The 13,680-nt window shown below is 42.2% G+C and overlaps 2 protein-coding genes and 1 non-coding gene across 6 annotated transcripts in view; all 3 read left to right on the top strand.

Annotated features, from left to right (window-relative positions):
• Positions 1-6,780, top strand: part of LOC110506207 (casein kinase I) — a 45,576-nt gene extending 38,796 nt beyond the window's left edge. For all 4 annotated transcript variants that reach the window (XM_036981349.1, XM_036981348.1, XM_036981347.1 and 1 more), the window contains one exon: positions 2,551-6,780. In XM_036981349.1, coding sequence (XP_036837244.1) covers positions 2,551-2,605 — 55 coding nt within the window. In that variant the 3' untranslated portion in view covers positions 2,606-6,780. The remainder of the gene's footprint in view (positions 1-2,550) is intronic.
• A 1,720-nt stretch (positions 6,781-8,500) lies between these two features.
• Positions 8,501-13,337, top strand: LOC110526766 (40S ribosomal protein S17). Its single transcript, XM_036981344.1, has 4 exons — positions 8,501-8,689; positions 10,488-10,593; positions 11,131-11,196; positions 12,953-13,337. Exons 2-4 carry the CDS (start codon positions 10,504-10,506, stop codon positions 13,028-13,030), a joined length of 234 nt encoding a protein of 77 aa, XP_036837239.1. The 5' UTR covers positions 8,501-8,689; positions 10,488-10,503; the 3' UTR covers positions 13,031-13,337.
• On the top strand, positions 10,912-11,039 carry LOC118965097. The gene has a single exon (XR_005052430.1). It is a non-coding gene; the product is annotated as a small nucleolar RNA SNORA71 (small nucleolar RNA).
• Positions 13,338-13,680: the final 343 nt, after the last annotated feature.

Raw genomic sequence — 13,680 nt, 5'->3', positions numbered from 1 at the left:
TAGTCGCTTGGGGTATGTCTCTATCAGTTTTGCACATCGAGAGACTGACATTTTTTCCCATTCCTCCTTGCAAAACAGCTCGAGCTCAGTGAGGTTGGATAGAGAGCATTTGTGAACAGCAGTTTTCAGTTCTTTCAACAGATTCTCAATTGGATTCAGGTCTGGACTTTGACTTGGCCATTCTAACACCTGGATATGTTTATTTTTGAACCATTCCATTGTAGATTTTGCTTTATGTTTTGGATCATTGTCTTGTTGGAAGACAAATCTCCGTCCCAGTCTCAGGTCTTTTGCAGACTCCATCAGGTTTTCTTCCAGAATGGTCCTGTATTCGGCTCCATCCATCTTCCCATCAATTTTAACCATCTTCCCTGTCCCTGCTGAAGAAAAACAGGCCCAAACCATGATGCTGCCACCACCATGTTTGACAGTGGGGATGGTGTGTTCAGGGTGATGAGCTGTGTTGCTTTTACGCCAAACATAACGTTTTGCATTGTTGCCAAAAAGTTCAATTTTGGTTTCATCTGACCAGAGCACCTTCTTCCACATGTTTGGTGTGTCTCCCAGGTGGCTTGTGGCAAACTTTAAATGACACTTTTTATGGATATCTTTAAGAAATGGCTTTCTTCTTGCCACTCTTCCATAAAAGCCAGATTTGTGCAATATACGACTGATTGTTGTCCTATGGACAGAGTCTCCCACCTCAGCTGTAGATCTCTGCAGTTCATCCAGAGTGATCATGGGCCTCTTGGCTGCATCTCTGATCAGTCTTCTCCTTGTATGAGCTGAAAGTTTAGAGGGACGGCCAGGTCTTGGTAGATTTGCAGTGGTCTGATACTCCTTCCATTTCAATATTATCGCTTGCACTTGCTCCTTGGGATGTTTAAAGCTTGGGAAATCTTTTTGTATCCAAATCCGGCTTTAAACTTCTTCACAACAGTATCTCGGACCTGCCTGGTGTGTTCCTTGTTCTTCATGATGCTCTCTGCGCTTTTAACGGACCTCTGAGACTATCACAGTGCAGGTGCATTTAAACGGAGACTTGATTACACACAGGTGGATTGTATTTATCATCATTAGTCATTTAGGTCAACATTGGATCATTCAGAGATCCTCATTGAACTTCTGGAGAGAGTTTGCTGCACTGAAAGTAAAGGGGCTGAATAATTTTGCACGCCCAATTTTTCAGTTTTTGATTTGTTAAAAAAGTTTGAAATATCCAATAAATGTCGTTCCACTTCATGATTGTGTCCCACTTGTTGTTGATTCTTCACAAAAAAATAGTTTTATATCTTTATGTTTGAAGCCTGAAATGTGGCAAAAGGTCGCAAAGTTCAAGGGGGCCGAATACTTTCGCAAGGCACTGTACTATAACCTACTAGCTAGCAGGGCACCTTTTTTAATATCTACTAAAACCTACTAGCTAGCAGGGCACCTTTTAAATATTTACTAAAACCTACTAGCTAGCAGAGCACCTTTTTTTATATTTACTAAAACCTACTAGCTAGCAGGGCACCTTTTTAATATCTACTAAAACCTACTAGCTAGCAGGGCACATTAAATATTTACTTGAACTACTAGCTAGCAGGGCACCTTTAAATATTTGCTAGAACTACTAGCTAGCAGGGCACCTTAAATATTTACTAAAACCTACTAGCTAGCAGGGCACCTTTTTAATATCTACTAGAACTACTAGCTAGCTGGGCACCTTAAATATTTACTAATACCTACTAGCTAGCAGGGCACCTTTTTAATATCTACTAAAACCTACTGACAGAGCACCTGAGAATAGCAAATGACTTCCTTAGGGTTCATCTCAACGCTGTGCCTTTTAAAAAGACCTCCATGTTTTTTATTTGTAGCCAGTCACTGTGTTGTTTGGAGAGCTGTGGCTGACCTATGGCCACTCACCCACTGCATGCTGTAATAATCATCTCATTAGGCTCACTCTGTCCTGTGCTCTGTGTCTCCACCACTGTTGTTAATCACACCACTGTACTAAACACACTTGTCCTTTTACCTCAGACGCCCCCTGTCGGTTCTTCTTAGAACTGTTTTGACTCTGTCAGGGATCTTGGCAATAATGTGTTTTTCCTCTACCATCACCGTAGTTCTTATTTCTTGTAATGCCCGAGTCAGTCTCTTCATGTTGATGCCATTTCCAGTGTTCCATTCAGGCATGGCAAGGCTAGTCAGAAGAGAGCACATACAGGCTTGGGACCTGGCTATTGTTGCACATACAGACATGGGACCAGGCTATTTTTGCTAACCCTTGAGGCCAATATAATCTGCTGCCTGTGTAAACACAGCTATTGTCTAACACATTTCTCCTCTTGTCCTCTAGATGTTGAAATTAAATGACTTCTCACTTTAACAGTTTACCAGGGTGGTGTTCCTTAGGGCACGTTTTAAAACAACGTTTTGGACAAGTTTATGTTAGACCCATCACTGCTTTGGTCTGTTTTCTTCCATTTGGTGCCTAATGGACATTACCCAGTCATAGTATCCAGTGTTGGCTTGCCTCTAACCAGTGTCTCTCCCCATCTAAAGGTGCTGTTGCTTCTTCAAAAGAAAACGGAAGAAGAACACCCCGCGACACAAATGATCAGCAGCACGCCTAGATCGCTCAAAGTCTTGCCCTAGATCGCTCAGAAGTCTTGCTCGATAAGGTTCTTAATCGAGAAAATCAATTAAGTCCCATTCAGACCAACGAAGAAGACCACGGGAGAGTGATGAGAGGCGATGTGCGTACACACACACACACCAAAACAAGTGTGGCTGTCTGTCGATGGGAATTCCTTTTTGAATTGAGTCGTTTTTCCTCCACGATGCTTGGGAGTATTTGCCGGGCCCCGTTGTTGCCGGGATTGGGATCTTGGCTTTTGCAATTAGTTTAAGCTTGATTGATGGGCTGGACAATGGAAACACAACAGACGGTCTGTCAGCCTCCTGCTCTTTCATAAACACACACTGAATGTATGGGCGGGAAGTTAAATGTCTATTGGAGAATTTAGTAGATGGGACAAGTCCTGGGAGAGGAAAGCTTGTTGGCTACTGACTGACTACATGTAAATAATGGACCAATATCAGTTGGAACTGGTACCCTTCAATAAACGCTTTGGACTTCAGCGTAACAGTGTCCACATGGTAGCAACCGAGTGGGCTTTACTTCACACTGCACGCTAAGGAGAGAAGAGAGGGAGGTGGTGGCTTGAGTGTCGTCTTTACTGCTACTGTCCAATGCCTTAACCAAACCAGCACCCCACAGAGCCAGGAGAGGGTGACGCAGGAGGCCAGGCTCTCCATACTGAGAGGATATCTATGGTCCCTGCTTAATGTAATGACATAACATACCACCCTATGTGGAGTTCAGTTCCTCACTGGTGGTACAGTATCTATACAATGGGTGGTTCAGAAATAATGTTGACTAGGGGCAACACTTTTAGGGTTAATTTGGATGTTTGTCAGTGAACTGTCATGTAATTCAGTGCCATGTCAGCTTTGTGCGTTCAATCTCTATCTGCAATGTTAATAACGCTGCAACACACTGTGTAAGCCCCTGGTCTCGTAGAATGATCTCCTCTTCTGTGTTGAGGGAATGCTCTTTCACATTTTCTGCCCCTCTGTTTCCAGTGTATTTGCCCTGTGCTGCAAAGCATAATCTGTGAGACCATTAATGATGATTGATCCCAAATGCCAAGTCCCAAATGGAAAACATGGGATTGCCTCAAAAGGATATTAAGAAGTACCTGGTAAAAATCTGTCTAAATGGTGTTTTTTTTTTCAATATCACTTTTTGTTTTTCCTTGCAAGTGTCATGGAGGATTGCCTTGAACAAACAAACTGGACGTCGACAATGTCACCATGCCTATCCTCTTCACAGCATTAATTCCATAGGAGTGACTTTTGGGTTTTATGTAATTATGTAGATTTTTTTGTTAAATATATAGCTAATGTGAATTTCAAATGTGAGCAAATGTATTTTTCTCTTTCAAATAGCCATGAAGTATGAGAAACGGACAGAGGGGGACAAAAAGCTAGACTTTTGACTGCACTACATTTGTTGACCCACTGTTATTGACCTAAGGCCTTGCTTTCCCCGTACTGTATTGATGGATGTGCTCAATATACTTAATTGTAGCGGCCTTGTGTGCTAGGTCTGTTCTAACAATACACTTAACCAATTCTGTCTTTAAACCCCCTCCTTGTTTAACCCCTGTGCCATGACATATGTAAACACACAGTCATACACACCCTAGACATTAATGTATGATGTGATGTCGCCTCCTGGTGGGGTGTTGGATACTGATGTCCTAGTGACCATGGTTGTGTTCAGTAGGGCACACTGTTGCCAAACGTTTTGCAACTGTAATCAAGCGGTGTTATTGTACAAGGTCAGGTAGTACCTCTCGTTTTGGAAAAAAAATTCTCCCTGCTGAACATAACCCAGGTTGGTCGTCCCATATGGAGGCACAATGCCTGAGGGGATGCCAACCGGCTCTACAGACCTCTATGAGCAGGCATGCTTGTATGTGCATAATGATATTGTGTATATATATATTTTTTCTCACCATTGTGACTTGAGCTCGTTCCTCTGGGGTGTAAGTTATTGTGTTGAGAGTACTCGAATATGATACATCTATTGGACTTCTTCTGTTGTCTTTTACGTTTTATAGGTCAGTACGGTATTCCTCTGAGATGTCTGAGGGAATAACTGGTGAGGAAAAGGCGTTTTTGAATGACGGATATTCCTCATAGTGCCTCTTGAATGGGTGTTTTGAGGGAGGGGTTTGGCATTGCTGTCTAGCTTGCCTCTGTTGGATGTCTCTGGGTTCGTGGTTTAGCCTAGGGTTGGATTGGCATTCTGTCGTTCAGGAACATCAGTCGCTGCTGCATAACAGGGTCAGGGGTTCATGTCAAGCATGTCAGCAGAATGGCTCCACCTGCTGGGTGTATGAAGGCTTTTCTGTCAGGACTTCAATCCAGTGTTGCTCAGTCTGTTCTCGGGGTGCGGGGGTGATGTGTTGTAGCCCAGCGCTAACACCTCATTCAGCCAATCACTAACTCCCTGAATATTGGAGTCATTGTGTGTTAGTGCAGGGCTGGAACAATAATGTGCATCCTCTGGCTGTCTCCTGAGGATGTTTTGAGAAGCACTACTTTTAGTTGACCCACAGTAGACTAGTCATTACAGTTACACTGTGACATACCAGTTCACTTTGAAAGTGTAAGGTATTGTTGAATCTAGTGAGACAGACATCCAGAGAAAGGCCTTGAATGGTCCCTTCTGTTCCTAATGCCATCCTTATGGACTACTATCTGCCACCGTCACCTGTGCCAGGAAAATGTCAACTAGAACTCTGATGGAATTCCACCTCGTGTCCCACTGACCTTTTTTTTTAAATATTTGTTTCACCCATCTGTAATGTTGAAAGTGAACATTGTGGTTTGGAGCTAGCGATTTAAAGTCTATATTGTGTTCTTAAGGTGGCTGAGAGTAATACCATAATTATTGAACCACTTGTCAATTAATAATTGTTTTAATTAACTCCTCAACCGTACATTTCCATTTCAGTGGACCATTTTATTTTGGAGTGGAACGTCACTTGTATACTTTGTGTCTGTATCCTACTGTTAACAGTGGTCTTAATGCAGGTGTTGTATCACTGTTGAAATTCATTTCCTTCCTGCAATTTTGGCTTTACAGCTGATAAACATGAATAATACAAATTGATATGCACATTCTAGTTTCCTCAAGCCTTTCCACAGCCTGTCTAGAATGAGGAATATTTGCTATAGTGTGTATTTGCATGGCTTATCTGGAGCAGATGTCTGCCTGTTTTAATGGCAAGGCTTCCTGAGGTGGACGTATGAAGCTAAGCCACCCGTACAAAGTTATTCTCTCTGGGCATAATGGAGCTCTACAAAGTCCTCCCATTGGCTTGATAAGTCCTACTCACAGCACATTCCAATTTCAGGTGTCATTGCTTATACAGTACTACACCTTGCCTGTCAGTCAGACCTCATTGCTTTCAATTGACTTGTCTTGTGTTATTCACCATCTTATTTCCTGCATGTCCAAATGGCATGTAAATCCTTATAGCAGCGTAGAGGAGGATGAAAGGAAAGAGATGGCCAGTCTTTTTGGGGGGGAGGGGGGGGGGGGGTTCTCTGGCACTTTCTTCCTGTCGTTGTACTGTAGAGTTGTCTTGGGTTGGTTGTATATGTCTGGGAGAGAAGTTGGGTGTGACACATGACTGCAATGTTTTAATTCTTTTAGGTTTTACAGAGTTCACCATTATATATTTTTTTGTTTTTGTCAGTTGGATTCTGTTAAAGAATATAAAGATGTTTTTTCTTTCAAACTGTGGAAAGTAGAATTGTACAGTACCACAAGTTTATCGCCCTACTCTTGCTCTGGCAATTTATTTTCAAACCTATGATTTAAGAAATGAATCCTACAACTGTATTATGAATATTGTGTTGAAATATGAATGTTACTTCAAATCTATTTGAATGGTTTAACCTAGGTTAAGGGCTTCATGAATGAAGGACCCATCTTTTGATTTCTTTCTTTTTATTATAATTTAATTTTAAGTACAGAAAGATAAATGACCAGACTTTATCTGAAAGGCATATTTTCCCTAGGGATTCGTGTGAGACGTGTCACATGTATCCTTACAAATTCACTTTTTATTCCCTCCACGCTTTAAAGGGGAAACACACGTTTGCACCCTTTTTTTCTTTTTTTTTTTAATAAAAAAATCTCTCTTAACCTTTTGTTGTGAGTATGGGTCTGTTTTTTCCAGTACAGTGTCACATTACATTATAATGAGCCATCTTAGAATTGCTGAGAAAGCATGTCACCCATAAAAAAATATATATTTTTATGGTCACATCTTCTCAGGTCACGTTCAACCTATGGGCGAATCTAAATTGCGTACTCCTTACATCCTCTCGTCTCCTCTAAAACCTATTGAATGAGAGAGAGCCAGAGGTTCATCCCCTCCGACTTTCTCCAAATGGGGTTTGAGGAGAGTGGACTCACAATTGAATCTCCCTGTGACTTTTCCCTGCAAGGTTGCAGCTGCACTGCATCAGCTTTCAAGGTTTCGTGGGCCGTACCTTTGATCATACATTACTACTAAGCTGTATAATTTAATACAAAACCTTTTTGCAACAGTTCCTGTAATGTCATGCTATGTAGGCCTAAACCTGAGAAACATGTGATTCACGTAATTATTAAGTGTTGACAAAACGTTGAACATAATGTATAGCCAGCCTACTTCTTCCACACCAGTAAAAATACATTGTTACACTCAGTGAATCTTAAATTCCATAAGAACAAATAATTATTTTACAATGACGTCCTACCGCTGCCAAACCCTCTCCTAACCCGGACGACGCTGTGCCAATTGTGCGCCGCTCTTTGGGACTGCGGATAACGGCCGGTTGTGATACTGCCCGGAATCGAAACAGGGTCTTGTAGTAACACCTCTAGCACTGAGATGCCGTGCCTTAGACCACTGCGCCACTCGGGAGCCTATTGTACTACGAAGTGGACTGGATCGGTACATTTTGTATAAAATTCAATGCACAAAATGTTTTTGTGTGTCAAATGTAGACAACCAGTAGCGGGCAGTGTTGCAAAGCTACAAAAACAAATGTCTGCAGCATTTTCTTCCTGCATCGTAGATAAACTTCCGGTCACAACTTCCCCAGTTCTTTTCCGCCAGCCCAAGCCAACATGGTGGGTATTTAACAAAGTTGAATACATCACAATCTGTTTCAATCCTTGTCTCTCATCAGTTCCAGACACGTCTACAAGCATATCAAATGTTAATTAAAATACGACATATTTTCACAGATATTTATTTGTGATTTGTTGCATTTTATTTACCAGTTTATTGTGTAGCTTCCCTAGCTTGTGAATGTAGCAAGCTAGCTTGCCGGTAGCTAGCACAAGATCTTTCAATCTAGTCACTGGTCTGCTAGCGAGCGGCACCACTATATCAACTAGCTGGCTAGTTGTGTTTACGGGTCGTGTAGTACGTAGTCCATCTGGTAAGAATTCGAGTTAGCTGGATATAGCTAAGATTGTTTAGCTAGAAATGTTATTAGCTAACTAGCTGCTTAGCTAGCTATCTTGCCATCCATACCCGTGCAGTTATTAACTAAAGTTATTTTATGTCAATGGTCTTGTGGTGGTCTGCTAGCCAGCCAGGAATTAATGTTAGTTGATGTCAAATTCAGTTACTTGTCCCTCAAGGAGTTCTAGCTAGCTGTCCAGAAGAAACAGTTGGCACTATGCATCTAGCTAACTAGCTATGCATATTCTGTTGAGTATTGTTCCTGTATTTGTGCTTTGCTGGGCTAGTTTGCATTAAGCTACCAGTTGTCAGAGGTTGAAACAATTCCAAGTGAACATGAATAATTGCAGTGATGATGTGTAGTAGTTACAGATATGCAATTTAGAGGTATTGTCTCAAGAAACTGGTGTGATTCTGCCGTTAACAAGCTGATGGTCTTCCCAACAGGGACGAGTCAGGACCAAGACGGTAAAAAAGGCCGCCAGGGTCATCATTGAGAAGTACTACACCCGGCTGGGCAGTGACTTCCACGTCAACAAGAGGGTATGTGAGGAGATAGCCATCATCCCCAGCAAGAAGCTGCGCAACAAGATCTCTGGGTGAGTGAATGCTCCAATAGAAGCTTGGGTCACTTTCAGGCCTCAGACCACCCAATAACCACCTAATGCCCCTGTCACATGATCCTGCTGACCCAAATCGTACTGTGCTTGCTCAGATATTTTCTTACCACATTGTAGTTTCCAGCACAGTTCCAGCGTCTGTGGCGTATCCATAACCAGGCCAGTGCAGTACGGCTACGCTCAGTACTTTTAGAAGGGTGCAAGTCTGACCAAATGAAGGCTTACTATTTTGTCGCTTCAAGGAGCTTGTGTTGCTGAACCACGGCAGGCTTCTTAGCTCCATGTCCAACATTCCTGTGTTAAATCAGGGGCTTTTTTGCTTTGTCTTACAGACAGAATAATGTAAAGAAATTGTAAGCTGCTATTCTTGGTTCAGTTGGTTGGAGCTGGAGCGTGACGCTGGCAATGTCAAGGTTGGAAAGGCTGTGGATTCAGTTCCTGCATGGATATCTTAAACATAATATACTTGTTGTGAACTGCTTTGAAGAACTCTTTATAATAGATGTGTTGTGTTCCTGTATGTTTGTGCACATCGGTTGTTCAGTGGTTTAAGATGTTCTAAGTATAGTCCTATTATTTAAAGGACTAGTATTGGCTCAATAGTTGAACACTTGTGCTCACTTCATTCTCAGTGATAGTTGACCTCTAGTCTCCATGTCAAAGTCGGAGATATTTGGCCTTACTGTAGACAAGTGGTGTTTCAATATTGGGCTTGTTGCACATTTAATAATTGTCTGATCCCAATGTAGGTTATTTGCTTCCTGAGCCGTCATGCAGAAATTGGCTTTTTTCTTGTTGCAAATATACAAGTAGGTAAAAGCCTTTCTGATTGAAGTCTCATTCTGATTATCTGAGTGTTTGTGGCATTGTTTTGTTTGTTTTCTCAAATTGGCCCAGCCTGCTTCTGGGGTGAGAGGTTGTCTTGGCAACATGAGGCCCTGTGCCTCATTCCTCATCTGCTTGAGAACTGTCCCTGTGCTGTAGGTGTAGACCTAGTGGTTGTTGACCATAGTCAGTGATCTTTGCCACTTACCAATAAAAGGGATTGGAAAGAGACGCTCAAATTGTAGTGTCTGTAGGTGCCCACTTGGGCAACCCAATTCTGATATTTTTTGCCACCAGTTGGTCTTTTTCACATCAGATCATTTTCAAAGCTGATTGATACAATGTCAGTAAACCACTGCAAGGCCTCCCTGTCTAATCAAACATCATGAAACATGTTTTACGGACTCGGTCTTAGTTATGTCACTCGTCAAACTATGATTAAGGGATTATTAGAGTCAGATGTTGTATTGTTTTCAAGGCCAGGAATTAAACTGTGTCGTCTTAGGTCTCTCTTTATGTAGTGTTGTGTTGTCTCTCTTGTCGTGATGGGTGTTTTGTCCTATATTTTAATTTATTTTTAATCCTAGCCCCCATCCCTTTTTTGTCTTTTGGTAGGCCGTCATTGTAAATAAGAATTTGTTCTTAACTGACTTGCATTGTTAAATAAAGGTAAAATAAAAAATATGCCCTAAATCCATGCGCTAGTTTACTGACCTCCGTCTACTCTATACTGTTCTGTTCTAAGTACCCATCTGTGTACAGTACACCCTCAAGTGCTTATCTCTGTCATTGTTGGACATAACAGGCTGTAAAAGCACCAGGAAATCAGCTCAGTGATTTTTTTTATTTAAGAAATTTTTTTCCCAGGTATTCCTACGCATAAATAGAGTCATATATGAGCCCAAATCTCACTGTATCGTCTGTAATTCTCCCATGCGTGTCCCCTTCCTAGGTATGTGACCCATCTGATGAAGCGTATCCAGAGGGGCCCCGTCAGAGGCATCTCCATCAAGCTGCAGGAGGAGGAGAGGGAGAGGAGGGACAACTATGTCCCAGAGGTCAGTGGGGTTCCTCGTTGGTTTACCTCCAAGCCGTGCATTTAGAGAGTTGGGACATTGAGGTTCCTGCGTTACGATGCATTTACATGACACTACAACATTCTATGGTAGCCACGTTAGCCTCCGCTTTAATAATATTACATGAGGGATGTTTAAACAATACTATCTAACTGAATGTCTACAATTAAGAACAGTTGTCCCAACTCTCTGAATATATGGCTCAGATTTACCTTGCAGTTTGGTCCTTAATCTTGCTTCAGATAACTTGAGAAATGTCCTTGCTGATTGTGATATCTATAAGATTGTAATTTGGTGCCTACCTGTATCGAAAGTGGCTGTGGCATGGTTGTTGCCAGGTCATTGATAATGCAGGAAGATGGAACTGACAGATTTTCCCTGTGTTTGTTGGGCCGTCTATCCCTCTCAAACCCTGTATCTTTCAGACACTCATGCTCGGGTCTATCTTGAGAACACTGGCTCCTGATAGGTTCCTATGAGATCCACTGTAAAGCTGATGGTCTTTGTTCGTGTCTGTAGGTGTCTGCTCTGGACCAGGAGATCATCGAGGTGGATCCCGACACCAAGGAGATGCTGAAGCTGTTGGTATGTTCAAAACCTCACTTCTCAGATCTCACTGCCTACCTACAGTTTCAGTCTAAACGTGATGTTTTCTTATCAGGACGTGCTTGTGGATTGAGTACTCTGACCTCATCCAGCAACGATGTAGCCTCCTATCTCACACTGGACAGAATGTAAACACACACACTGGACATAACAGAGCAGAATGTAAACACACACACACTGGACATAACAGAGCAGAATGTAAACACACACACTGGACATAACAGAGCAGAATGTAAACACACACTGGACATAACAGAGCAGAATGTAAACACACACACTGGACATAACAGAGCAGAATGTAAACACACACACTGGACAGAACAGAGCAGAATGTAAACACACACACTGGACAGAACAGAGCAGAATGTAAACACACACTGGACATAACAGAGCAGAATGTAAACACACACTGGACATAACAGAGCAGAATGTAAACACACACACTGGACATAACAGAGCAGAATGTAAACACACACACACTGGACATAACAGAGCAGAATGTAAACACACACACTGGACATAACAGAGCCGAATGTAAACACACACACTGGACATAACAGAGCAGAATGTAAACACACACACTGGACAGAACAGAGCAGAATGTAAACACACACACTGGACAGAACAGAGCAGAATGTAAACACACACATTGGACATAACAGAGCAGAATGTAAACACACACTGGACATAACAGAGCAGAATGTAAACACACACACTGGACATAACAGAGCAGAATGTAAACACACACACACTGGACATAACAGAGCAGAATGTAAACACACACTGGACATAACAGAGCAGAATGTAAACACACACACTGGACATAACAGAGCAGAATGTAAACACACACACTGGACATAACAGAGCAGAATGTAAACACACACACTGGGCATAACAGAGCAGAATGTAAACACACACACTGGACAGAACAGAGCAGAATGTAAACACACACACTGGACAGAACAGAGCAGAATGTAAACACACACACTGGACAGAACAGAGCAGAATGTAAACACACACACTGGACATAACAGAGCAGAATGTAAACACACACACTGGACAGAACAGAGCAGAATGTAAACACACACACTGGACAGAACAGAGCAGAATGTAAACACACACACTGGACAGAACAGAGCAGAATGTAAACACACACACTGGACAGAATGTAAACACACACTGGACATAACAGAGCAGAATGTAAACACACACACACTGGACATAACAGAGCAGAATGTAAACACACACTGGGCATAACAGAGCAGAATGTAAACACACACTGGGCTGGTCATAGTGATTAGTGCAGTATTGGAACGTTAATAAGTCGCTTCCGACCTAAAGACTGTAACTCTGTACTTTTCCTGCTGTGTTAACACCACTACAAGGGAGATTTCACAATATCGTCCGTGCCCAATAGAAATGCGTCTATCGGATTTAGATATGATCATTTTTCACACTAGTTTTGATGTAGTGAGCTACTTTCGTTAAGCACTGTTTCTCTGATAGTGTCTTATAGTTGATCACATATTGCTCTGTATTACTGTAGCTCAACTACTTCTGCTGCCAAGTAATTGGTAGCTTTCCCAATACTGAGGACAAGTAGGGCACTGGAAAGCTTTCCCGTCTTTGCTGGGCACCGTCAGTGTTATCTTCCTATGATGGACCTCAGAATGTAATGCTCATTAAAGCTAGGTGAGGAATTGTTTGACTAAATCTGAACTCTTTCCTCTGTTAGGACTTCGGCAACCTGTCGAACCTGCAGGTCACCCAGCCTACCGTTGGAATGAACTTCAAAACACCCAGAGGAGTCTAGACACGTTTCATATCGCTGTCAATAAAGACAAGTGGAAAGGAAACACTGTAGCGGTCTCTTTTGCAAGGTCACAATCACACATTATCTTACTCCAAGCCTGGGATTCAATCACATCAAATGTTAACCAACAATAGCAGATCTCCCTTGTGGCTCAGTTGGTAGAGCATGGTGCCTGCCATGCCAGGGTTGTGGGTTTGATTCCCACGCAGGACTAGTATGAAAAAGGAAATCAAATCATTATGCACTCAGGATAAGTGTTTGTTAAATGACTCAAATATAATACAAATAAAGTGGTCGGGAGGAAGAAGTGTGTTGGAGCCGTCAAATCATTGAGCAGCTTCGCCCCACTAGCGTTAAGTTAGCGTTAAGTTCAGAACGAGAAAGTGTAGGATATATAGAAATAATTATGCTCACATTGAAAAATTGGGATGTATAGATTATCGAGCTGCATGGGATTTCTGTTCATTCGATTCCATACAGGCCGATAGCAATGTCCGTTTGTGGATTTGACAGCTCTAAAGCAGCTCCACTTCCGACACCACCAAAACAACCGCTATGTGGATGTCGGCTAAAGCGGATCTGATTGAATACAGCCCTAGGGTCAGGATGCAATCCGATTGTGGGTAATAGACGTTGCAGCTTTTACAGGC

The sequence above is a fragment of the Oncorhynchus mykiss genome, chromosome 6 (genome assembly GCF_013265735.2).
Source record: "Oncorhynchus mykiss isolate Arlee chromosome 6, USDA_OmykA_1.1, whole genome shotgun sequence".
Lineage (NCBI taxonomy): Eukaryota > Metazoa > Chordata > Actinopteri > Salmoniformes > Salmonidae > Oncorhynchus > Oncorhynchus mykiss.
The sequence above is the reverse complement of the archived record's forward strand: the minus strand, read 5'-3'. Positions and strand labels throughout refer to the sequence as shown.